General features: G+C 41.1%; 2 protein-coding genes across 4 annotated transcripts in view; one reads left to right on the forward strand and one right to left on the reverse strand.

The window, feature by feature from the left end:
• Window positions 1–485: 485 nt before the first annotated feature.
• On the reverse strand, window positions 486–22,296 carry LOC138973890 (uncharacterized). The gene is made up of 7 exons (XM_070346586.1): window positions 22,104–22,296; window positions 11,011–11,228; window positions 9,540–9,663; window positions 6,697–6,851; window positions 5,687–5,888; window positions 4,016–4,117; window positions 486–659 (listed from the first exon to the last, which is right to left on the reverse strand). Exons 1-7 carry the CDS (start codon window positions 22,153–22,155, stop codon window positions 571–573), a joined length of 942 nt encoding a protein of 313 aa, XP_070202687.1. The 5' UTR covers window positions 22,156–22,296; the 3' UTR covers window positions 486–570.
• Window positions 22,297–23,911: 1,615 nt separating this feature from the next.
• The window catches only part of LOC138973888 (uncharacterized), a 4,656-nt gene continuing 1,517 nt past the window's right edge, over window positions 23,912–27,050 (forward strand). Inside the window, exons 1-3 of one of the 3 annotated variants that reach the window (XM_070346583.1) lie at window positions 23,912–25,092; window positions 25,223–25,966; window positions 26,237–27,050. The exon at window positions 26,237–27,050 is cut by the window's right edge and continues 1,517 nt beyond it. In XM_070346583.1, coding sequence (XP_070202684.1) covers window positions 26,259–27,050 — 792 coding nt within the window. In that variant the 5' untranslated portion in view covers window positions 23,912–25,092; window positions 25,223–25,966; window positions 26,237–26,258. Of the gene's footprint in view, window positions 25,967–26,236 lie in introns of all 3 variants that reach the window. The other 2 variants (XM_070346581.1, XM_070346582.1) reach the window with 2 other exon arrangements.

Consider the following 27,050-nt stretch of genomic DNA (forward strand, 5'->3'; position numbering starts at 1 on the left):
TAAATTGCTTACAAACTTTAGACCAGAAGCATGCTTTTACATTTTGCCTTTGATAACATAGAAGGACGGGCGCTGTGGCGTGGTGGTAAGACGTCGGCCTCCTAATCGGAAGGTCGAGGGTTCGAATCCCGGCCGCGGCCGCCTGGTGGGTTAAGTGTGGAGATTTTTCCGATCTCCCAGGTCAACTTATGTGCAGACCTGCTAGTGGCTTATCCCCCTTCGTGTGTACACGCAAGCACAAGACCAAGTGCGCACGTAAAAGATCCTGTAATCCATGTCAGAGTTCGGTGGGTTATAGAAACACGAAAATACCCAGCATGCTTCCTCCGAAAGCGGCGTATGGCTGCCTAAATGGCGGGGTAAAAACGGTCATACACGTAAAATTCCACTCGTGCAAAAACACGAGTGTACGTGGGAGTTTCAGCCCACGAACGCAGAAGAAGAAGAAGAAGAAGATAACATAGAAAGATGTCCACCAAAGAAAAAAAGTGGTGCACATTTAATTGCTCAAAACTGGAGACTAGAAGCATGCTTTTACAATTTGCCTTAGATTAGATTTGAAGATGTCCGCTAGACTGAGGAGGGCAATGCCTTGAGCATTTCTTCCGTTTCTTTGTCTGGTCCTGGACTCTCTGGTTCTTTGGGGGAGTAGGATTTACCTGAAACACAAATCGCAACAATTTCAATTCGTTCCCAAGTCACTTTCGGGTGAATTTCTTCCCTTGATAGAATATTTAAAGGGAGAGAAAATTGATAAACATAAATGTGTTTGCAAAATTGCATGCCTTTGTGTGTGTTTTCAATTGCATGGATATTCGTCACATGAAAAAAGCCAGGAGTTTGCATTGGACAGAAAAATTACTTGACCCATGATTCCAACTTTTCATACAACGCATTTCTCTGTTAGTGTTATGAAAATACTGCTACAGGATAATAAGAATCATAGATCTATTGACACACGACTGACTTGATCATTTATAAAATGTTAACTATTAGTATTACTATGCCTGTATTGTATGATGAATTGAATTCGATGTTTTAATGTGTATTGGGTTTAAAAGTCCTTATGTATTATTATAATACATTACTGTTGTTAGTTGTTTAATTTGTTGCCCCACAGTCTGTGTTACATTTTCGTTCTGTTTTAGATATGTACGCTTTTATACAAGTTCTGTTTTATTATCAGACTTTTTATGTGTAACTATGTGTCTATTACTTATCTTATGTATTTTTCATCTTTTTAAAAACAATTGTTCTAGATTATCTTATATAACTATAAGTGGTCGTTGTCTATGAATTTTTTATTTTTTATTTTTTTTATGCTTGTATGTTATTTCTTAGGAGGAAACTTTTTATATTTTTGGCGGTGAACAGCGCTATAAAAGAATGTTTTATTATTATTAAAGAAGGAGAGTTGAATATCTGGTGGTTTGATATCATACTTTACCTCGTTTTGTTCAATATCTTTTTATAAAAGAATTAAAATGCATTAAAATTTGCGACTTCCAAAATGTCAGGATGATTATCTGACTGAATCTGTTTATATACATGTACTGCCCTGGTTTTGGGGAATAAAGATACATTTTTACAAGCAGATATTATCCTTCAAAATTCGAGAGTCTCAGAGAGAGATCTCGAGAGAACGCACGGAAGCCACAGACCATTATATACAAACCAAGGGGGAAGGGAACTGAAATAAATTATGTACATCAACGCAGAGAGAGAGAGAGAGAGAGAGAGAGAGAGAGAGAGAGAGAGAGAGAGAGAGAGAGAGAGAGAGAGAGAGAGAGAGAGAGAGAGAGAGAGTCTCAAAGAAAGAGAGATAGAGAGTGTAGGTGTATTTGCATGCATACTTGTGTTTGCGCTCGTGCCTGTGAATGGGTTAGGTGTTTTGTGGTGTTCATTTGTATAGTTATGTACAGTTGAACTTGTCTATAACTACATGTACAACCCAAGGAACCAAGCAACAGTGGTACTTATAGACCAGTTGAACTTTAATATATCGAAAGCCAATTATTTAAATATAAACCTCGTTTGGGATTTTTTGGAGTAGTCATAAGGGCAGTGGTCATTATGAAGTAGTGGTCACCAAGGCTGGTTCAACTGTACTTCAATAATGTTATGTTATGTATGTACTGTGTGTTTGCAGGGTTTTTTTTCATGCCCATGCCCATGCCATGAATCCAAAAACAACATTCCAAAATTCAGACTGAAAAAACAAGGAAGGTATGTTGCAGGAACGTTTCCTTCTGACAAAACAGACAAACACAGAAAATAAACTTATCTGATGATATGTCCAGATCTCGTTCGGAAGACACATTAAGCGAGACTTCGGAACAACGTATTATTTTCTGTATTATAAGTGTTCGTCTGTCTGTCCACTTAAAAGACCGCTGGGTCAAAGGTCAGTGACCGTAACATTTTATTTTGTCACAATGAAAAGTTCCTATAGCATACCCAATGTTTGTTTTTTAACTGCTCATGCCTTGACACATATTTTTTCTACAACAGGAATAAAGATGTCTCCCATTGCACTGTACTGCATTTAATAGTATTTCGACGGGGGCAATGGCTTGGTGGTAAGACGCCGGCCTCTAAAGTGGAAGGTCGTGGTTTCGAATCCCGGCCGCGCCTGGTGGGTTAAGGTGGAGATTTTTCCGATCTCCCAGGTCAACTCATGTGCAGACCTGCTAGTGCCTTATCCCCCTTCGTGTGTACATGCAAGCACAAGACCAAGTGCGCACGGAAAAGATCCTGTAATCCATGTCAGAGTTTAGAAACACAAAAATACCCAGCATGCTTCCTCCGAAAGCGGCGTATGGCTGCCTAAATGGCGGGGTAAAAACTGTCATACACGTAAAAATCCTCTCTTGCAAAAACGCGAGTGTACGGGGGAGTTTCAGCCAACGAACGCAGAAGAAGAAGAAGAAGAATAGTATTTATATGGAGACAGCAAGGTTCTCATGAGCCTCATAAAACAATCACCTGTACCATTTGCTTTATATGCCTGATGAGTTCACTCTTTCCTTGCCTGTGTGAAAAAGCATTATAATAAGATTAACCAAACAGTGTTTTAAATTTACTGATGTTATTTCATGCTGCCTGTATTTATGTAACCGTTCAGAGTAAACACTGAAATGTTAGTATGTTAATCTGTTGTTTTCTTACACTGTAATAAAGATTGCTGTTGTTGTTGTAGTTGTAGCTGCTGTTGTTACTGTTTTAGTCTTAGATGAAACAAATATTTATTCAATCTCTCTCTCTCTCTGTCTCTCTCTCTCTCTCTCTCTCTCTCTCTCTCTCTCTCTCTCTCTCTCTCTCTCTCTCTCTCTCTCTCTCTCTCTCTCTCTCTCTCTCTCTCTCTCTCTCTCTCTCTCTCTGCCTCTGTCTGTCATTCTTTCTGTCTCTGTCTGTCTGTCTGTCTGTCTGTCTGTCTGTCTGTCTGTCTGTCTGCCTCTCTCTCTCTCTCTCTCTGCCTCTGTCTGTCTGTCATTCTTTCTGTCTCTGTCTGTCTGTCTGTCGGTCTGTCTGCCTCTCTCTCTCTCTAACTGAAATGTTAGTATGTTAATCTGTTGTTTTCCTACACTGTAATAAAGGTTGGTGTTGTTATTGTAGTTGTAGCTGCTGTTGTTACTGTTATAGTCTTAGATGAAAAAAGTATTCTCTCTCGATCTCTCTATCTCTCCTCTCCATCTTTCTGTTTTTGTCTATTAATGAGATTGTTATTCTTCCAGTCACACATCAGAACCTTAAAAAAGATGATGGCAAATGGTTTATGGAGGACGAGTGTGAAACACATGTTTGCCGAGTACTGAAGGAATTGAGATCAAGCAAATGTGTGTATGTATGAATGTATATGTGTGAGTGTGTTGTGTTTGTGAAATATGATTCCCATAATCCCGACTGACATTTGGTAACAATGTCAAGAAGTTTGTTGCCACGGTGCTGCCTTAACTTGTCTAAAATGGATCAAAATGACATCATCAAACAACTTGACCTCTTCAGTGCGACCTACCTCTTTTAAATTTCAAGAAGAAGACGACAGCAACAACGACAAGGGCAACGATGATGAGCACAGCGATGATAATTCCGGCAACAGTGCCTCCACCCATGCTAGCTGCAAAATGGAAAAAACAATGTTAGTATAAAAATGTGTGTGTCCGAGACCACAGTGGTGATTTTAGGACTATGTGCGGTCAGGAATAAAAAGGTTGTTCTTGTGTTTGTCTGTGTACATTAAAGTGTTAGACTGCATTGGAGAATGAGGAACATACATGAGCTTGCGACTTTCATCCTTTTTGTGAAGATGGAAGTCATTTGTTTATTTCAATGCTTGTTATTCTTTAAGGCGCCAGGAGACTCTCCCTTACTGTAGTTGTCTTTATTCAAGGCATTTATTTCCCTGTACTAATACAGGGGAACCCCTCTTTTAACACCTAAAAAAACCCTGAGAAAATCGGGTCTTAAAAAGGAGGGAGTCTTAAAATGGGGGTAAATTTACAGAGTCGAGCATGGGTCCTGGGTGGTTCGGAACTTACAGAAAATTGTAAATCTACATAAAAACCTGGGTGGCCGAGTGGTAACGCACTTGCGCTCGGAAGCGAGAGGTTGCGAGTTCGACCCTGGGTCAGGGCGTTAGCAATTTTCTCCCCCCCTTTCCTAACCTAGGTGATGGGTTCAAGTGCTAGTCTTTCGGATGAGACGAAAAACCGAGGTCCCTTCGTGTACACTACATTGGGGTGTGCACGTTAAAGATCCCACGATTGACAAAAGGGTCTTTCCTGGCAAAATTGTATAGGCATAGATAAAAAAAAATTTCCACCAAAATACCCGTGTGACTTGGAATAATTGGCCGTGAAAAGTAGGAAAGGTGCCGAAATGGCTGCGATCTGCTGGCCGATGTGAATGCGTGATGTATTGTGTAAAAAAATCCATCTCACAAGGCATAAATAGATCCCTGCGCCTTGAATCCGAGTCTGGAGATACGCGCGCGATATAAGACTTCATATAATAAAAACCTCACATCTGGCAAGCTAAACTACTGGCTAATTATCAGGCACCAGGGAATTGTCCGCGAAATCACGGATTTCCACAAAAAGGAAATTATGTTTTAGCAAAAAACAAAAAAATTGTCCGCGGCAAAAAAAAGGTAAATTAAATTATATGTATACTATTGTCTCTTTATCCATTATTTGCTTACGTGAGAACTATCAAAATATTGGTCTAAAGTGCTAAAATTCGTTTTCGGTCCCCCCTTGGCCTATTTTCAGAGTTTTTTCTATTTTGGAATTGTTTGTTTGTTTGCTTAACGCCCAGCCGACCACGAAGGGCCATATCAGGGCGGTGCTGCTTTGACATATAACGTGCGCCACACACAAGACAGAAGTCACAGCACAGGCTTCATGTCTCACGGTCACCCAGTCACATTATTCTGACACCGGACCAACCAGTCCTAGCACTAACCCCATAATGCCAGACGCCAGGCGGAGCAGCCACTAGATTGCCAATTTTAAAGTCTTAGGTATGACCCGGCCGGGGTTCGAACCCACGACCAACCGATCACGGGGCGGACGCCTTACCGCTAGGCCAACCGTGCCGGTATATTATTTTGGAATTCCCATGCCTGATTTATGTTGAGAAAAAAAAGAACTAAACCAAACCAGGTGAGTGAAAACTAGCTGCAAACCTGACGAAGTTGATGTTTGAGACTTCAGCACCCCCACCATGGCTTTGTCTCTGAGGGCAGACGTCTCGGACAGACAACCCACTGCAGTGGAGCTCAGGTTCATCAAGCAGTAATAGTTGCCTCCCTTGCGGCCCTCAGTCAGGTTGAGGATGAAGAAGCCATCTTGGTAGTCAGAGCTTGGAAGCAGCTTGCCATCAGGGTCCTGGAAACAGAGAGGAAGAATTAAAGCTGATGCTCTGCCCAACTAGGCTGATTGGGTTAACCATTAATTGACACAAATAAGTTGACTTAACTCATTGTCTCCCAGGTACGCATAAATCCGTTTGTTTGTGTGTTTGTTTAACGCCCAGCCGACCACGAAGGGCCATATCAGGGCGGTGCTGCTTTGACATATAATGTGCGCCACACACAAGACAGAAGTCGCAGCACAGGCTTCATGTCTCACCCAGTCACATTATTCTGACACCGGACCAACCAGTCCTAGCACTAACCCCATAATGCCAGACGCCAGGCGGAGCAGCCACTAGATTGCCAATTTTAAAGTCTTAGGTATGACCCGGCCGGAGTTCGAACCCACGACCTCCCGATCACGGGGCGGACGCCTTACCACTAGGCCAACCGTGCCGGTCAGCTACTTGAATGTCCACGAGGGTAACTTCATAGAGCTTTACGACACTAACGTCCTTTACCTCTTACACATGTTGTGATTCATAATCTTCTCCTTCTTGACACACACCAACAGATGCAGCCAGGGACCTACTTTCCTCCACACAATTATTTGATATTCTTAGATGCAAAAAATAGTGCTCTACTGTGCTATTGGAAAGTTAAAATCTGAGGATAATCGTGGATCCACGGAAAAGTCTCACACCTGGGGCGATCACACACACACACACACACACACACACACACACACACACACACACACACACACACACACACACACACACACACACACACACTCCACCAACATCCCTCCCCTCCTTTTTCATGTTCCATTGACTACGTACCTCCCACATAACGGACACAGGAGGGCTTCCCAGGCTGACAAACTGTCCGCACTTCAACTGTTGATGTTGGTCAGTGCTGCCGTGGTCATGTGACTTATTGCTTCTTGTCTCAGCCACCACCACCTCCAGGCTGCCCGACACCGTCTCTGGTTTCTCTGAGGGATGTAAAAAAAACGTCATACATTACATTGGGGTGTGAACGTTAAAGATCCCACGATTGACAAAAGGGTCTTTCCTGGCAAAATTGTATAGGCATAGATAAAAATGTCCACCAAAATACCCGTGTGACTTGGAATAATAGGCCGTGAAAAGTAGGATATGCGCCGAAATGGCTGCGATCTGCTGGCCGATGTGAATGCGTGACGTATTGTGTAAAAAAATTCCATCTCACACGGCATAAATAAATCCCTGCGCCTTGAATATGTGCGCGATATAAATTGCATTAAAAAAAAAAAAAAATAAATCCCTGCGCTTAGAACTGTACCCACGGAATACGCGCGATATAAGCCTCATATTGATTGATTGATTGATGAAACAATTAACCTCTGACATACAGTGATTTTGCTTGTACAGTACAAACTCTATTACAGTGGTTTGTTTGTTTATTTGTTGTTTAACGTCCAGCCGACTACGCAGAGCCATATCAGGACGAGGAAGGGGGGGATGAAGGGGGCCACTTGTCAAGCGATTCCTGTTTACAAATGCACTAACCCATTACTTGTGTCCCAGCAGGCTTTAGTAAAACTAAATTAATACCTACTGGAAGATTACCAGTTTCCAGTATGTTAAAATAGGCTTAACCTATCTACTGCTGGACTTACATCAGAACACTAACAGATTAAACTATACATGAATCGCGAGACAAGCGGCAAGAGAAGAGATTTTTGGAAAAAATACAGGTGAATGAGCAAGAAGGCAGAAAAAGGAAAAGAATTCATGAAGAAAAAGAGAGCATGACAGGAAAGAGGAACCAAAAATCTACCTAACAGCAAACTAGAAAGCTCCTGCGGTTCCAAAAACAGGAGGGGCCTTTAATTTCATAACCGCAGTGCCCCACTGCGGGAATTGCAGTGGTTATATACCTGTCCAGTGAAACCCCCCCTTTTACAAGACCTTGCTTTCTTTCTTTATTTGGTGTTTAACATCGTTTTCAACCACGAAGGTCAACCGCGACGGTGCCTGAGCTAAACGTTGGCAGGTTCTGCTGACAGTCCCGCACACGGCATTGCATGTAAACATTCCTCCTCCCTTCACAAATCTCGCCACCATCCGCCCTACTGGTAGTACAGTGGAACCCCCAATTTAAGACATCCTCCCTTTTAACCCCTTGACTGCCTTAGGACGGGTATACCCGTCCTGCACTTGTGCATTATTTCCATGATTAGATACTAAAAACAGATTCTTGGTTGAATTTCCTTTAAAAATAACATAGGTTTTACTTTCCTACCTACTGCCAGTTTGGAGCTAGAATTTTTTGTGAATTATTACACCCCGAACTCCAATATTCCCTGGCAGTCAGGAAGTTTTGATTGGCAGCGAAAGGGTTAAGACCCCGTTTTCTTTCTTTCTTTATTTGGTGTTTAACGTCGTTTTCAACCGTTCAAGGTTATATCGCGATGGGGAAAGGGGGGAGGGGGGGGGGGGGGGGGGGGGATGGGATAGAGCCACTTGTTAATTGTTTCTTGTTCACAAAAGCACTAATCAAAAAATTGCTCCAGGGGCTTGCAACGTAGTACAATATATTACCTTACTGGGAGAATGCAAGTTTCCAGTACAAAGGACTTAACATTTCTTACATACTGCTTGACTAAAATCTTTACAAACATTGACTATATTCTATACAAGAAACACTTAACAAGGGTAAAAGGAGAAACAGAATCCGTTAGTCGCCTCTTACGACATGCTGGGGAGCATCGGGTAAATTCTTCCCCCTAACCCGCGGGGGGTCCTTGTTTTCTCTGTCGTTTTGTTCATAACCTATGTAAATGTACCCCCATTTTAAGACCTGATTTTTTTAGATTTTTTTAGGTCTTAACTCATTGTCTCCCAGGTACGGATATATGTGGACTGGGTGGCCGAGTGGTAACGCACTTGCGCTCGGAAGCGAGAGGTTGCGAGTTCGACCCTGGGTCAGGGCGTTAGCAATTTTCTCCCCCCTTTCCTAACCTAGGTGGTGGGTTCAAGTGCTAGTCTTTCGGATGAGACAAAAAACCAAGGTCCCTTCGTGTACACTACATTGGGGTGCGCACGTTAAAGATCCCACGATTGACAAAAGGGTCTTTCCTGGCAAAATTGTATAGGCATAGATAAAAATGTCCACCAAAATACCCGTGTGACTTGGAATAATAGGCCGTGAAAAGTAGGATATGCGCCGAAATGGCTGCGATCTGCTGGCCGATGTGAATGCGTGATGTATTGTGTAAAAAAAAAAATTCCATCTCACACGGCATAAATAAATCCCTGCGCCTTGAATATGTGCGCGATATAAATTGCATAATAAAAAATAAAAAATAAATAAATCCCTGCGCTTAGAACTGTACCCACGGAATACGCGCGATATAAGCCTCATATTGATTGATTGATATCCGTACCCACTCATACGGCTTGATCTGACCAGGTACGGATATATCCGCTCAGACTGTTATAGCTTCAGTCGCTTTCTGTAACGTCCATCTAACGCCTGCATTCCAGCGTGTTGATACACAGTTACTACACAGTTACCACAATTCTGAGTGACCTGCAGCAGCACAGCTGGTCTCGGCTAAAACAAACTTGGTCAACATAGGTGGGGTAGAAAGTGTTAAAAGGGAGGTTCCACTGTATAACTATGAACAGTGACCAACCTGCGACCAGAAGGTGAATGGTTTGACGTTCTACACCTCCCCCTCCCCCCAGTCTCACGCTGATGGAGTAAGATGCTGTGTCGTCTGTCGTCAGGCTTGTCACCTTAATGCCAGATTCATTCACCTGCAAAATAAACAAGTCGAAAAAGATGAACAGGTAAAAACAAAACATAATTTCACTTTTACTTCTTCTCTTTCCTGGACTTCTTTTTTTATTTTTTATTCTCTTTTTGTGGAGTTTTTTGTTGTTGTTTTTTACTTCTTACTGAAGTTCGCATCGTTCATTATATCCCCTAACTTTGACCAATATTTTGACGTTGTCACGGAATTATCGCGTAACTCATTTCAGACAGCTTTTTAGCAGAAGGCCAAAACTGATTATTTTTATTATAAAATTGCAGTGTTTATATTTGTACCTGTTTTGACAGAAAGATAAAAGAACGTTTAAACATTGTATTTTAGAGGATATTTTTCATTGAGAATGATTTACTTAGTCTATTAAGCACATAAACCAAAAACATTAACAAGAATCAAGTTAAGCCAAAATTCCAGGATAACGATGATTTTTAATATCCACTGAGACCTTGTGTCCCTTGGAGCTATTTTGAAAAAGTTTTCTTTTGGATAATGGACCTTAAAAGGTTCATTTGGAATGATCGCACTGCTGTAAATTACATACACCTACAATGATTGGCAAAACTGTACAGCTATTTGGGCGCTTAGGGACAGTTTTTTTGTCATTTATATCCTTTTTAGAAATGAGCTGGCCAATCCATGACAATCCTGACTTCAAAGCAAGAGACTGCACTGCAACATGTTGTATCAGGCAATCCATACAATCCAAGGAAGATTATGAGTTTTAAGGAAATAAATAACGCTGGGGTTCCTGGGGGGTGGTAGTCAAGGGCGTCTGGAGGCAACGCCACCAGAAGCTGAAGCACTTTGGCCTTGTAACAGGGGCTCACATCCACGTCGGACATCGGACATATTTTTTCCAAATGTCCTATACATTTTTCATGTAAGAGGACACAATGTCCTGTTGTTTTTGTCACAAAGTGGTCATTGTCCGATTATGCTTTAACTTGATCCGGACATTGACAGTACTTTTCAATTTACAGTAGTTTTGCTATTTTATCGATGTTTCGCGAAGCGATCTGTCTCTCCAAACAGACGAAACTTGGGGAGACTTTATGTGCTTTTTATGGAGAAGAGCTTCCAAGGGTCACAACTCTGAATGCTCCAAGTTGGTTGACAGTTGCCTCCCTTCGCGCTGACCCCCTGCTTGTAAACTATATGAATTTAACCCCCTCTGGTGAGAGATAAATTGTGCATTAATGTAAAGAAAAACACTATGTTGTCCCTCTGCCCTGGATAAAACATTTTTTTAATTAATTTTTTGCTTTCGTGGAAATCTGCATGATTTGGATTGCCTGTGTATACAGGCTTTAAACTTAATCATTTGTCAACTTACATGAGAAATCCTCTCTTGGTTGGGCGTGAATTTAAGAAAAAACAGGCTGGCCAAGTTGACCTCTTTTCCACCTTGACGCTGCCGGCTCCAGGACACGCCCGCCACATCGTCACCCTCCTCCAAGCTGTATCGCCATGGAAACGTGACGTCCTGCCCCGTGCAGCGTGTGAACTGTTCCCCATCCTCTACCTTCTGTGTCCACTGAAGGCTCTCGCATCCTGAAAGGTGTGTTGATATTTATAGAGTTATACATCATGAAAGGTGTCTTGATATAAAGTTATATCCCATGACCTCCCTTCTTTGTCTCTGTAAATGCATTTTGCGAGTATTTCTAGCTCTTCTGCGGTGCAGTAGGCTGTATAGACGATGAAGGTGTCCAAGATCTCAGGAGATGCGTGTGTATATAACCACTAGGTATTCAGTCAAATCCGTGTAAGAGGCTCTCAACTGACGGGGACAACCAAGCCACCATTATGCACCGACTTGACATAGATCAACTCAGATGTGCCTTTAGAATAAGGTATGTGCAGAGGTGCCTCATCTGAACAGACAACTAAAGCTTGATGTTTCCGTCACACTTTGTCTTTTAGATCTTCATGGGATATACAGGTTACAACACTCATGATTTTTTTATATGGCTTGTATTTCAGTCAAGACCCAGCGGGAATATCAAAGGGACTCACTCGTTGATATAAAGTTATATTACATCCTGAAAGGTGTGTTGATTTAGAGTTATATTACATCCTGAAAGGTATGTTGATATAGAGTTATACTACATCCTGAGATGAATGTTGATATTGAGTTATACACCCTGAAATATGTATAGGTTACAACACGAGTGGTTTTTTATATGGCTTGTATTTCAGTCAAGACCCAGCGGATGAATATCATCGGGAGACACGAGCCTCTGGCGAGTGGCTCTCGATTGATATTCCCGCTGGGTCTTGACTGAAATACAAGCCATATAAAAAACCACTCGTGTTGTAATCTGTATATCCCATTCTACCATCAAACACAAAGTGTAGACTACTAGCGGCACTGTTGCGATCTGTGCAGGGTAAAACAGTGTTGCCAACGAGACTTAGCCCTTTTGCAACCTTAAACTAAGTGACCCGGCGTCGCTGAAAAAAATAAAACGAATGAGTGCATCGATAAGTACGCGGTAACACTACTTTCAGACCATTTAAAAGCTTTAAGTAAAGGTTCATAAGTTGCAAGAAAGTAATGAAGTCGTATAGAAATTAATTTAGTTGAAGCGCACAATTCTTTTGTTTTGCGTTTCAGGTCGGCAGAACGGGCGAAACGGGTTTGGGACCCATTTGGTTTACTCGATTCAGAATCGATTCCACGTTGTTTTTCTCGAACGTGTGTAATTAGGCTTATTGACAGAGAAGCAAATTTTAGGGAACAAATATGTAGGTTTAGATTTAACCATTTGCTCCCTATTTGAAATGTATCTACGTGATAAACTGTTTTGCGAGTGTGTTTGCATGGATGAACTTAAACTGGTATGGGTGTTAGGAAAACGCGACCGACACGTCTGTCACCGCCGATTGATTGCATTTTGAAGGAATATGACTCGATTACGGAAAAATACACACATGTTAAGTTCTTGGATACCTTCATCGCCAATGTGGACTTACTGTAGAGCCAGGCAAAAGAGTAGACTTGCTCGCAAAACACGTGAAACAGGCGATGTAGCGAAGCCCAACCGTGCCAGGTAAAGGACGTTTCTCGGTCTCGCTGCGCATGTCACCAGTGACAGTGTTGTTGCTTTGAGTTTGACTAACAAACTCGAAACTGTCATTTAAAACATGAGCCAAATGTGTATTGATTGTGTGATTAGTCTATGTGACAGGGCTTCTATTATCTGTGCTCCCTAGCTTCTGTCAGTTCCCACACCGACACTGCCAGAGAAACTGAAGACGCACACCAAAACACACCACTGACAGATTCTCAAAAGTCGTCTGCTAACGATGCAAGGGAGGGTACTCGTGTTTTTGTTTTGGTTCGCTAGCATCTGGTTATCTTGTAAGTTGAATGTTCGTTTTTTTCGACCTGCATTGCTTTCATAATGAAAGAAACGTTTGCTTATTGCATCTCATACATCAGATCAGTTCTGAGATTCATTTTTGCGTGCAACTGATATGGTTTTCTGAGCCGTGCAATACGATTTTGGAACTTCATACAAATGTGTCACATTGTTCGGCGCGAGGTCAAAGGTCGGGAGGAAAGTAGTTCTTTGCCCAAATCGGAATCTGCACTATCATATATTTTTTGGAGTCCATAATGTATTTATTGAGCTATAAAAATACAACATATATGAGGCTGTGCCAAAAGGTGCTCTGGGAGACCCCTGTCAAATTTGCACATTGATATTTTGTTTTGTAATCATACATTTTTCCTGATTTAGCCTCACTTAGCTTAAAAGTATATCAAAGATACAACATGCACAACATTAAGGTGCATGTTGGCCTTTGAAAGGGTTAAAATACAAAATAATTACAAGATCCAGGTCCGAATGTTGATCCGGAAGTGGGGACATTTTAGGGGACCCACAAACAACGATTTCTTGTTTTTTATCTTTCAAGTTGAGAGTCATTTTTGTGTAGATGGGTGAAAGAGGAGAGATTCAGCTTTTTAATCAATGTAAAAAGCAGAACAAAATTCTTCCCGAAATGTGTGAAAAACGGTTTTTTTAAAAGCTGTTACGATCGTAACCTATCATGTCAGATGTCACACCAGCAGAAAAGGTTGACGGCAGTGATTTGCTCCAGAAATCTCTCTAGAAGAACACAGAAACAAGTGCTGCAATCTTAGTTTGACGTTTAGCAACGGTGAAAACAGCACTGATTGTTGTATATATTTTATATCAGGCATGTTTTTTACGGAGTAACTTCGTCATGTCAGAGTGTTTCGATCGAACATTTAATAATTCTGGCCGCGATTTTACTTCTACCGGATGTTTGTCGCATCGCAGTAAAAAGACATTCCTTCCCACAATGCCTTTCGCGCACTTTTCCCTCCAAGATGGCGTCGATAACACGCAGCGGTAAGTATCAGTTCCATGTCAGCTTTTTCTTGTAAGTTGCGGTCAACAGAAAGTTCAACCCGAAAAAAAAAAAAATACTGAGTGAAAGTTCGAAACCTAAAATAACCTTTGGAACCGTGTTACACGGCTATCATATGCAGGAAACAAACTCAAAAATAACAAAGACTGCCTCAAAAGTGTTAAGTCAGGCTTCGATCGAAACTCCTGACACAGATATCAAACTGTCAACCGAAACTTTGACACGGCTTCGCTCGTGTCATGTGGGAACGTTTGGCTCTGGCCTTCATCAGTCAGCACGATATGAGCTAAAAACGGATCAAAATGTCCCTTTCTTTCCACAAACGGGCTAAGTTTGCGATTCCCACCATTACTCTGGCAAAACTGCTAAATTTACATTACTGTCGGATGCAACACATGACATCAGAAAAAATTTGTGTCCATTCTAAAAATGTTACCTCCGACAGATGAATGGTATGGCTGGCAATCTTTTCTCCAGGCATGATCAATGTTATTGTTTCTGACAGCAATGAAAGGACTTCACCAAATGAATAAACTTGGTTTTTGATCAAAACTGTGCTTTGCTGTTCTTGAATTCTAAGTTTCTATCAGCAATCAGTACATTTTAGTTTAAACACCTGCTACATGGTTATATAAATGATACAAGTAAAAATTTGCTCAAATGATATAGGTTTACAACTAATTTTACTTGTCTTTCATGTCCATTGTTACATCCGACAGATTCCCAAAAATTACGATTACACATCATTTTCTCAAAGTCGCTTTACTGAGTTATCTTTTTAAGACTGGAATTGTATGTCCAAATGACTATTCTTTCACATTGTGTAAGTGTTGAAATGATACTGTTACTTTTATTTTCTTATAAAATGTCCCCCTCTGACAGAGCACCTTTTGGCACAGCCTCATATACCCATACTGAAGTAACAGAGACAAAGAAGGGAGGTCATGGGATATGTGTTGATACATATGAGAGATACCACTAATATCTAATGAAATGACATATGAACTTCATAGAAAACAAACTTATATATATTACAGTTGAACCTATCCAAACTGACCACCCACGACCGACCGGAAGTCAGGTCGTAACAGAGAGGGGTTTAGCTATGGAAAGGTCAATTATATTGAACAAGAGTTCTTCAGGATCGTTTGGGGTGGCCGTTGTGGACAGGTGCACCTGTTATCGAGAGGTAGTCGCCAGGGCAAGTCCGACTGTACTGCTAGCAAATGAGCTACTTCATTTCATTTCTAAAGTGAATTCAAGTGAAAATGTCAGGCATGAATACTAATAAACCGCTGTACGACACAATGAATCATCTACTTTGAAATCCAAGATAGACGGGCGCATGGCTTGGTGGTAAGACGCCAGCCTCCAAAGCGGAAGGTCATGGGTTCGAATCCCGGCAGCGCCTGGTGGGTTAAGGTGGAGATTTTTTTGATCTCCCAGGTCAACTAGTGACCTGCTAGTGACTTAACCCCCTTTGTGTGTACACGTAAGCACAAGACCAAGTGCACACGGAAAAGATCCTGTAATCCATACATGTCAGAGTTCGGTGGGTTATAGAAACACAAAAATACCCAGCACGCTTCCTCCGAAAGCGGCGTATGGCTGCCTAAATGGCGGGGTAAAAACGGTCATACACGTAAAAATCGTGGGAGTTTCAGCCCACGAACACAGAAGAAGAAGAAATCCCAGATAACAACTAGTGGCTTACACCAAGCAAAAACCCCTCCAGGCTGACATGCATCTGATACCCATCGCAAATCAGCATAACTCCTGGATTATCTCACAGTCGACTAGACTACCACAGGGCAAGTGACTTTCTTTTCAACTGTACAGTGGAACCCCCCTTTTAAGACCCCCCAATTTAACACTTCCTCCTTTTTAAGACCCTCCGCCTCCGTCCCAGATGTTCTGCTTAAAGTTAAAGTCTATGTGTGTGTGCGTGTGTGTGTGCGTGCGTGTGTGGGTGTGTGTGACCATGTTTGAATTTATTCGGATTTAGTTCTCTTTCCTTGTTTGTATTATGATTATGTAAGTGTAAAGCGCTCTAGGCTTGTCACCACGAGGTTTACGCGCTATATAAGTAATCGTTATTATCATTATTATTATGTAAATTTACCTCCAGTTTAAGACTCCCCCCCCTTTTAAGACCCCCCAATTTAACACTTCCTCCTTTTTAAGACCCTCCGCCTCCGTCCCAGATGTTCTTCTTAAAGTCTATGTAAGTTTACCTCTATCTTAAGACTCCCTCCCTTTTAAGACTCGATTTTGTTATATTTTTGGAGGTGACTTAAAATGGGTGTTCCACTGTACCTGGTATGAACTACCATTCGCTTAGAAATTGTTTCCCTGTATTATACCCCCCTCTCCACCCCCCTCTCCATGACCTCTCTTTCTACATTGTCCTTCTCTCCCCCTTGCTAAAGGCCAATTCTCTTACCGCTATTAATATCAACAATTTGTAGTCATATTTGACAATTTGTATTCCCCCTCTCTCTGTTTATTTGTTAGCAGTATCCTTGTCATAAGTGTTTCCTTTCTTTTATCATATATGTATGATCCAGTGTACTTTGGTTGTGTCTAAAGGTTGCATGCCTCATATTTTGAGCTTTTGAACATTGAGCTAGGGAATCTACACGTTTTCAAGAGTTCACCATTGGTTTGTTACAATTTCGCATCAATACTTTCAGTCTTAATTTTAACATTTAATTGGCACATGTATGTATGCAAGTACGCCACCATGTACATGCTCATACAGGAAGCAATTAATCTACACGACTCTCATAAAATATTATTTACGATAACTACTAATTTTGTTGTTTTAACATTTAATTGGCACATGTATGCAAGTACGCCACCATGTACATACTCATACAGGAAACAGTTAATCTACTCGACTCTCATAAAATATTATTTACGATAACTATTAATTTTGTTGTTTTAACATTTAATTGGCACATGTATGCAAGTACGCCACCATGTACATGCTCATACAGAAAACAGTTAATCTACTCGACTCTCATAAAATATTATTTACGATAACTACTAATTTTGTTGTGCAATAATTTTTTTTTCCCCCCAATTTTGTTAGTTGATATAATTTCAAAACGGCGAACAAAAACAAAACAGAAATCAAACATCAAACACATTTTTTTTAAAAACATCGCCACACAATGCGTTCTTATGCACTGTTTACTTTCTCCCCTTCTTTTACTTCGTTCTCTCACAGACAGGTGTAAATTCGGAGTATTAAGCATGCCCTCATTAAACAAACAAGAAGGGCAAAGCCCATACGACTCACATGCTTGACCTTGACCTTTACGTGACCTTGACCTTCAGGGTCAAGGTCAAATAACTAAACCTAGCAATGACATCATACACTAAGAACTGCTTTACACATTTTTCCTACCAAAATACATGTGACCTTGACCCAAGGTCAAGGTCATCCAAGGTCATGCAACACAAAGCTGTTAATTCAAGACATAGGAAGTACAATGGTGCTTATTGACTCTTTCTACCATGAGATATGGTCACTTTTAGTGGTTCACTACCTTATTTTGGTCACATTTCATAAGGGTCAAAGTGACCTTGACCTTGATCATATGTGACCAAATGTGTCTCATGATGAAAGCATAACATGTGCCCCACATAATTTTTAAGTTTGAAACAGTTATCTTCCATAGTTCAGGGTCAAGGTCACTTCAAAATATGTATACAATCCAACTTTGAAGAGCTCCTGTGACCTTGACCTTGAAGCAAGGTAAACCAAACTGGTATCAAAAGATGGGGCTTACTTTGCCCTATATATCACATATAGGTGAGGTATTCAATCTCAAAAACTTCAGAGAAAATGGGAAAAATGTGAAAAATAGCTGTTTTTTAGACAACATTTATGGCCCCTACGACCTTGACCTTGAAGCAAGGTCAAGATGCTATGTATGTTTTTTGGGGCCTTGTCATCATACACCATCTTGCCAAATTTGGTACTGATAGACTGAATAGTGTCCAAGAAATATCCAACGTTAAAGTTTTCCGGACGGACGGACGGACGTCCGGGTGAGTACATAGACTCACTTTTGCTTCGCATGTGAGTCAAAAAATGACTACACACATCAGTACCTGTCCTTGCATAATACGCAAACCTAAATTAACTCTCTCTCGTTCTTTTTCTTAAAAAAAAAATATGTCAGAAAGAAAATATACATAAATTGACAGAAGAGCAATGCACAGCTTTTCATACCAATTAGCAGCATGGAAAGTGACTCCTAATCCTACCATAAAAAAGTCTACCCCCCCCCCCCCCCTTCAAAATCAACAACAAAAACCAAAGAGTGAAGGAAAAGAAGTTAAACGAAAGAAAAATAAGGTACAGCTATCCTTCACAATTTTAGCAGCATTGAAACTTACGTGCAGGAGTGAAAAACAAGTTTAAGTAAAGAAAGCTAAGATGACTCGCAAAGCTCAAGTGTAGAAAGTAAACACTAGGCTGCAGTCTTTCTCGCTTGAATTCTGACCCTTAACAAGCACTTGTCAAATTGGATACGCACTCTGCACATGAATAACTTCAATGGTGCAGTTATAGTGCTAAAATAATACAGAGGCACACCCCCTTTTATGTGCCATGTGAGTGAGCTGTAATGATCGTACAATAAAATATACGAAAAACTTAAAATACAGTAGCCCCCCCCCCGCCAGTTTGTTTAGACCTTGATATTACAGATATTCTCTCTTCAGAACCGATGTTTGTTTGTTTGTTCGTTCGTTCATGGGCTGAAACTCCCACGGCTTTTACGTGCGTGTATGACCGTTTTTACCCTGCCATTTAGGCAGCCATACGCCGCTTTCGGAGGAAGCATGCTGGGTATTTTCGTGTTTCTATAACCCAACGAACTCTGACATGGATTACAGGATCTTTTTCGTGCGCACTTGGTCTTGTGCTTGCGTGTACACACGGGGGTGTTCGGACACCGAGGAGAGTCTGCACACAAAGTTGACTCTGACAAATAAATCTCTCGCCGAACGTGGGGACGAACTCACACTGACAGCGGCCAACTGGATACAATTCCAGCGCGCTACCGACTGAGCTACATCCCCGCCCCAGAACCGATGTAAATTTGAACATTCATTCCAACACCCCCTCCTTCCAAGACCTGTTTTTTCACAGAGTTTTGGAGGTCCTAAATAGGGGTTCCACTGTAGCAGAACTAGGGCACAATATTTAACTTTGATTTTCAAAGAAATTTAGTCAGTTTAACTGTCATTTAAATATTTCAGATGCAGTAACAACAAAAAGTTATCAAATCCATAATTTCATTGCCAACACTGTAGCAGAACTAGGGCACAATACTTTGATATTCACAGAAATTTAGTCAGTTTAACTGTCATTTAAATATTTCACATGCAGTAACAACAAAAAGTTATCAAATCCAGAATTTCATTGCCAACACTGTAGCAGAACTAGGGCACAATACTTTGATATTCACAGAAATTTAGTCAGTTAATTGTCATTTAAATTTTTCACATGCAGTAGCCAGTAACAACAAAAAGTTAACAAATCCAGAATTTCATCGCCAACTGCTTGCAAACAACAACCAGTCCTCTTTGTCATTACAGTTTCCTCTCACAATAGTACCGTAATTAAAACAAAACTCCATAGTTTCATAGATCAATTGAATAAAGACCCCCTCCCTCCCTTAACTTTTTTTCTTCCATATTTTTCTCTTCAAAACCTGACTGTAAATGCACTCCATTTCAAGATAATGGCTCTCATTTTCTAAACTTGATTTTGACATATTTTTAGCGGCAGTGACTGCACCAGCAACTATCTTGCCCCTAAATGAACCCCCCCCCCCCCCCCCCCGGATCAAAGCTAGTACAGTCAAAACATACAGGTGAAATGAAGCCACACCTGACCACTACAGCAGGGAATGTCTAAACAGCCCCAGGTAAGAAGATCTGACCACTGACTGTGGAGTTGATCAGGTGAAGATAAACATGTGTCTCCTTGGTTAGACTCCCATTACAGGGGGAGGGTTGTGCCTTGTGGCTAAGTGTCATGCATCATACCCTGCTGATCACTTCACTGATTACTGAGTCAAGTCAACTCCAACATACCGGTGTTGGTAAAACTAAAAGCCGTAGTTATCATGGTATTCAATCTGCCTGGGATATGCGGCAACATACAGGCTGAAACTCAGTGCAAAGACAGGCTGAAAGTTCATGCACACATAGTGAAAAAATTATTACACTCAGACACGCACACACACTAATTTACCTAGTGTGCACACACACACACATGTATAAATGCATACAGTCATTACACAGAAACACACACAAACATTCTGTTAATATTTTGCTTAATGCAAACATTCTGTTAATATTTTGCTAAATGCAAACAAACACACACACACACTATGACTATGACACGCAAAAATGCATTAAATATTTTGCTTATCGGTTTTAAGTGATCACAGAGTCACGAGTGAAGTCAAGCCCTATACCGGCCACTACCAGCTGGTAAAATTGAAAGCTGTACATGTATGCAATTATCACTTGATTCAATCTGTCTAGATGAGAAGAACAACCCCCCCCCCCCCCCCCCCCCAGATTTCATAGACAAAGAGTTGAAGGATGTATTGTTACGTCCAAAGCCTAAGGAATACATTCAGCCTTTAAGCCACAGGTTATTATTTAAAAACTGATGTATGTGTTTACTGATGTCATAGACAGTGACACTGACATGTGTATGGTTTGACACATCTGTAACACACAGTGCTAATATCAAAAGTCAGATATATATTTCCTTGATTTTGTTATACATATATATATATTACAATGTACTTCCTAGCTATACATGTAGTTTACAAGTCTGCATAGAGCTGGCTATTTAATTAAGGCTGTCATAACAAACACCACCAGTCAAATGATAATAAATTAATAATGTGTGTACACATTCAATGATTCATGTTTGACGAGACCTCTATCAGTCTATGAAAGACAAAATGTTTTTAAATAAGTATACTGAATGACTGATTATATGACTAACATGGCGTGGGCAATATATAATCTATATCCTTGTCTGTGTGTGTGTGTGTGTTTATGTAACATGTGTGTGTTTTATTGCTACAAGCTGTGTGTTAGTCATACCAATTGTAACGTGCTAATTTAATTTTAAGGTCACATCTTTTAACAAGGATTGGATGTTGCATTAATTATGAGAGAAGCCATGGCAGACTTAAACATGCAGGTGGTGACATTATTAAGGTAGAAAGAATGAGCTCAAGCGCTAATAAGAGGGGTCGGCATCGAGAGAGAGTCTGGGAAAGAGAGTGTGTCACTCTGTACTTGCATTCAGTGTTTGGCTTTGAGTTTGTGAAAAGGTACACGTGTGTGTGTGTGCGCCAGAGTGAATAAGAGAGAGTCAGAATCGGAGAGAGAGAGAGATCGAGGGACATGCAGAGATCGAGATTCGGAGAGAGAATCACACACAGATTACAAGTGTCACTCTGTCAGTCTGTGTGTGCGTGAGTGTACACATTTGTGAAGGCATAGTACAGTGACAGTGAGTGTGTGTGTGTGCTGACACACACACACACACACGTGCTTGCGCGTGATCAGAGAGAGAGAGAGACACACACACACACACACACACACACAGACCGACACAGAGACAACGACTGAACGAGAAACCAACAGAAAGAGTCAGAGAGCTCTGCACACGTTCAGCTTTTACAATACATTCTCCTTCACCTTGTCGTGTCTGCCAGCCATTGACTTGAGTAGAACACAGAGATCCCACTACGGGGAAAAAGAAAAGCACCATCCCGTTCGTGAGTCTATCACACAAAGCTCTTGCCTCATACACTATTGATTTCCCGCACACGGCATTGGTCCCAACACCAACCAAAACACAGCAGTACTCAAAATTTATTCGGTGCCTTTGGCGTTGGATTTGACCGGCAGAATCAACATGCAATCCCTGACGGTTTCAAAATGAAGCTAGCACAAAAATGAACTCACCTTGTAAAAGATGCGTCGCCAAGAAGATCACAATAACCCACAGCCGGGTCATCGTGGTAAATTACACGGAGACGGGACGAAACTAAGTATGTCCGTGGACGCCAGAGCGCTTCTTCTTGCGTGTGTTTGCTTTCACCTAATCTGACTGAGAGAGTAACGCGGAAGAGTAACTTCCCCTGAGGGTAAATAGATTATTTTGGGTGACCTCCCTTGCATCGTCTGCTGTCGTAGATGAGTCTTTTTTCTGGTTGAACTGAACAAAAGCTACAGGTCTTGTCACCCAAAAAAAGTAACATTAATGCAGCTCAAAATCATTCAAAATGATTTCAGTTTTTTTATTCGTTTAATCATTTTTCATTATTTTTCATTGTTGTTGTTGGGGTTGTTGGCGGTACGTCTAATTACCCAAATGAACCCAAATGAACCCAAATGAATCCAAATGAACCCAAATGATACCCAAATGAACCCAAATGATACCCAAATGATACCATTTATATAAAAATGAATAAGAGTGTGTGTATGTGAATGAGAGAACGTGTGTGTGTGTGTGTGTGTGTGTGTGTGTGTGTGTGTGTGTGTGTGTGTGTGTGTGTGTGTGTGTGTGTGTGTGTGTCGCTGTGTAAGATTGGACGTAATTTGTGGAGTTGTATTCATCAAAACGTGACAGGTATGGGTACTGATTTTTTTGGTGATCACCATTCAGTTATTTCATGTTTGCTCAATGCCCCATCCCATATGTGTCAGTGTGTGTAAGATGGCAACACAGGTCTTTCAATTGGTATCTTTGAATTGTGATCACCATTCAGTTATTTCACGTTTGCTCAGTGTCCCGTTTATCGCAAAGGATCTTCTCAGTGTTCGGTCACGGTTGCTTGATATATGATTTGAAAATCTTATCACACTTGAAAGCTGAGAGAGTGGAGATGTCATGATGGCTGAGTGTCAACTGTTTTGATCACAGCGATGGGCGGTGGATAGCATGTGAGGTAAAGTACCAATATTAAAAAATATTTGACATTATAGTAAATTAATGGGAAGGATTTCCTTCCGTAACACCCCATCCCCCCCCCCCCCCCCCCCCCCGCCCCCAATCCCCATCTCAATATAACTATTTTGTTTGAGGCTAATCCCACCGTTAACTTCTCAAGAAACTGATTTCTTTTGTTCAATTACCGTTTCCTCAACAAAATTTCAACGCTTTTTTTTTAAATGATTGCAGAATCTAATAGTAATACACATATAAATTTATTATTTATTTACATTTCTTATTTCTTTCTTTTAAAAGGAATGTCTCCATTGGTACCATAAACGGTGCCAAAAAATCACAGACGACATGTATGATAAATGGCGGAAAATTGAGGGAGAATACATATGCCGCCAATGCCGAAGCACATCTGGGTCCTTTGACTATATAAAGGGTCTCCAACGTCTCAAGAAGGTAAGACTATCGTTTTCACTTAATTCATTTTTTTTCAGCAGGTTTTTCGTAAATGTGATCGGTTTAGTTAATTGATTTAACATGTAAACACAGCCGGAGAAAAAAAAATCCACAAACAAAGACCCCCCCCCCCCCCCCTCCAAAGAAAAAAAAAATAAAAAAGAAAAAAAATAAATAAATAAAAAAAAAATATAAAAAATAAAAAATAAAAAAAAAGACTATCGTTTTCACTTAATTCATTTTTTTTCAGCAGGTTTTTCGTAAATGTGATCGGTTTAGTTAATTGATTTAACATGTAAACACAGCCGGAGAAAAAAAATCCACAAACAAAGACCCCCCTCCAAAGAAAAAAAATAAATAAAAAATAAAAAATAAATAAATAAAAAAAAAATATAAAAAATAAAAAAAATAAAAAAAATGCAAAAATGTACATGTACGCACACAACTGGGATCATGAATGGGGTTAATCGCTTACCTCTATCAGGCATGGCCAAAATCCCATTTTAAAAACTCTCCCACCACCTGTCTATATATAAATATATGTTTCTCACTTTACTGCTTTCTTTCAGGCTTCTGCAGATGGCATTGCTAAAGTGAAAATTGTAGCGCAGAGAGAAGTTCTCTTCCACGAATCCATTGCATATCCTGTTGAACCAATTGCACATGGAATACTCCGGAAATTACCCAGGGGCGGACGAGGGGGGGGTTTCTGGGGTTTCCGGAAACCCCCCCCCAGCCAAAAAATAAAAATATTTTTGTGTGTTTTTTTGGGTTGAGTTTCAATTTTGTGGGTATTAATCAGTGACAAAATCTGCTGCCTGGAACTGGTAATGATCATCCTCAGAATGCACCAGCTTGCACCATTTTGCATCCTTTTTTTCAAAATTTTCCGGGGGGGCATGCCCCCGGACCCCCCTAGCAAGCTAGGCGCTTCGCGCCGTCGGCTCGGCGCTTCGCGCCTTCACACCCATATCTTCACAATATACTTTTGGAAACCCCCCCCATAAAATGAACTGATCCGCCCCTGTTACCTGTCGACAATCTGGCACAAAGTCTGATCAATCGGTACAAGCTGAATTGCGGGCAGGCACTAATTTCACTTGGCGACGGTAGTTGTTTATTCAACTCGGTGTCAATCTTAATCAGCGGAACAGCGGAAAGAACAAGAGACCGGCTGCGATATCTGACATGCATCACAATGGCACTGCAAGAAAGTGAAGTCAAAACTGTGCACCACAACATCAGGGACATCTTCATCGTCTCTGAGGATTATGACCAAGCTGTTCTAAACGCCACAAATCTGCGTTTATTTTCTTCAGCATGGTCAATAATGGCTCTCTCGTTGGTGATTGAAAGACCAATTCAGAGTTTTTATCCACCAGTCAACGGCCGCCAAAGCGAAGTTTGGAGGATATTGACAACAACCTTTGCTGCCACTCGTTACTCGAGTAGAAAACCTGTATCCATATTCTGGTGCAGCACCAGACGCCCAAGACCATTGGTAGAGTGGCTTCCCAACCACTTCGTGCCACTTGTGACAACAGTGAACAAGTGAGTTTATATCGTATGTTTACCTTTTATTCACTCGTAAATTGAACACAATGGTTACACTAACCTTGTCATAAAATGAAGGGTTTTATTAGTTTCTTGTGAAATCTAACATTATTGTTATTTTTTTCAGTGGTGATAAGCTTCCCATCCCGACTTGCCTGCCAGAAGAACGTACTAGTACCAGTGTGAACGAGTTTTATTTCTCCGGTTACATGCCAATTGCTGACAAAATGTAAGTCATTCATTGTTCATGATTGTTATAGTCTTTTATGTCATTTGAAAAGTGACCATTCGATTTTCATGGGTCTCATTTACTTCCGTTTGATCATTTATTAACATGTCTTTTGAGATATACTTGCAGGAATCCAGCTTGTGTGGACAAGCAGCGTGCTACTACTGGAGAGAGGAAACCTGCTACTTCTGGAGAGAGGAAACCTGCTACTTCTACAAAGAGGAAACCTGCTACTTCTGGGAAGAGGCAGAGAGTCGAGTCAGAAGGAGAGTCAGGGTTGGTACAAATTATTACTTTGAAAAGTGACCATTTTTTTTTTCATGGGTCTCATCTACTTCTGAGATGTACTTGCAGGAATCCAGCTTGTGTGGACAAGCAGCGTGCTACTACTGGAGAAGGAGGGAGAGTCAGGGTTGGTACAAATTATTTTTACTTTGAAAAGTGACCATTTCATTTTCATGGGTCTCATCTACTTCAGTTTGTTCATGTATTAACATGTCTTCTGAGATGTACTTGCAGGAATCCAGCTTGTGTGGACAAGCAGCGTGCTACTACTGGAGAGAGGAAACCTGCTAAGTCTGGGAAGAGGGAACGTGCTACTTCTGGGAAGAGGCAGAGATTCAAGTCGGAAGGAGAGTCAGGGTTGGTACAAATTATTACTTTGAAAAGTGACCATTTCATTTTCATGGGTCTCATCTACTTCCGTTTGTTCATGCATTAACATGTCTTTTGAGATGTACTTGCAGGAATCCAGCTTGTGTGGACAAGCAGCATGCTACTACTGGGGATATGAAACCTGCTAATTTTGGGAAGAGGCTACTTCTGCTGAGACAGTCCAATAGAAAGTAAAGTTATCGAAACGCCATCTAAATACGCATTTGCGTTAATACGTTTTCTGTCTTGTGATTGCAGATCTCCGGAACACAGAGCAGAGATGCTACCAAGGTTGTCGACTTCTGATGATACTCATAGATTTTCCACCACATCCCTTCGATCCGCCTCTCCCACCTCCATTCTTCAGTCCACCTTCCTTGCTGGTGGAGAGGATTGCCCCTCCAGTAATCATCACTTCTCTTCGAGTCTGTCTTCCGTCGACCACGAAAACGATCCTCAGTCGACGTCTCTTAATAGCAGAGAGGATTGTGTCCTTGACACATCTGAGGACCTGTCATCGTCTAACATCGACCGTGATGCTCTACACCATGCACCTTCCAAAGGCCGTTTCATGAGCATAGACCAACTTGTTGATGCTGTGAAAACAATGTCGGATCATTGCGTGAAACAAATTCCCCCAGGAAACAAGGACAACAAGTTTTGTCTCATTGATAACAGCGTCAACCTGGAACAGTGGAATGCCAGACATAGAGCGGCTTATGTAGATGACTGTGGAGCTTACGATTCGTCTGTGGGTACGACAGTCAACAGGTATTTTGTTTTGGAAAGCAACAAAGCAAAGTCCGTATACAAGAAAAATGGGGAATATGCGACAGAGAGCAGAAAGATCGTGAATAAGAAAACGACCCAAGAGTGGATTCCATTGAACCCACAACCGAATCCTGAAGATGTCATTACAGGACATTTTGTGTACTCCAAGTTGAGATCTGACCCTTCCTTCAAGAAGCGGGTCACAACCTTTTCGGGACACAGTTCCACCTTCTGCAAACCAGTGGCGGTGGTTGAGTACTGTGGCATTCATCCTGGTCACAACCAGCCGCATGGTAATAGG

Source organism: Littorina saxatilis, linkage group LG8, assembly GCF_037325665.1.
Source record: "Littorina saxatilis isolate snail1 linkage group LG8, US_GU_Lsax_2.0, whole genome shotgun sequence".
Classification (NCBI taxonomy): Eukaryota; Metazoa; Mollusca; class Gastropoda; order Littorinimorpha; family Littorinidae; genus Littorina; species Littorina saxatilis.

Coding starts and splice junctions, on each gene's coding strand:
- LOC138973890 (XM_070346586.1), bottom strand. CDS start 22,155: ATGACCCGGCTGTGGGTTATTGTGATCTTCTTGGCGACGCATCTTTTA. Junction 11,229..22,103: donor GGCGACGCATCTTTTACAAG/GTGAGTTCATTT, acceptor CACACCTTTCAG/GATGCGAGAGCCTTCAGTGG. Junction 6,852..9,539: donor CATTCACCTTCTGGTCGCAG/GTTGGTCACTGT, acceptor TACATCCCTCAG/AGAAACCAGAGACGGTGTCG.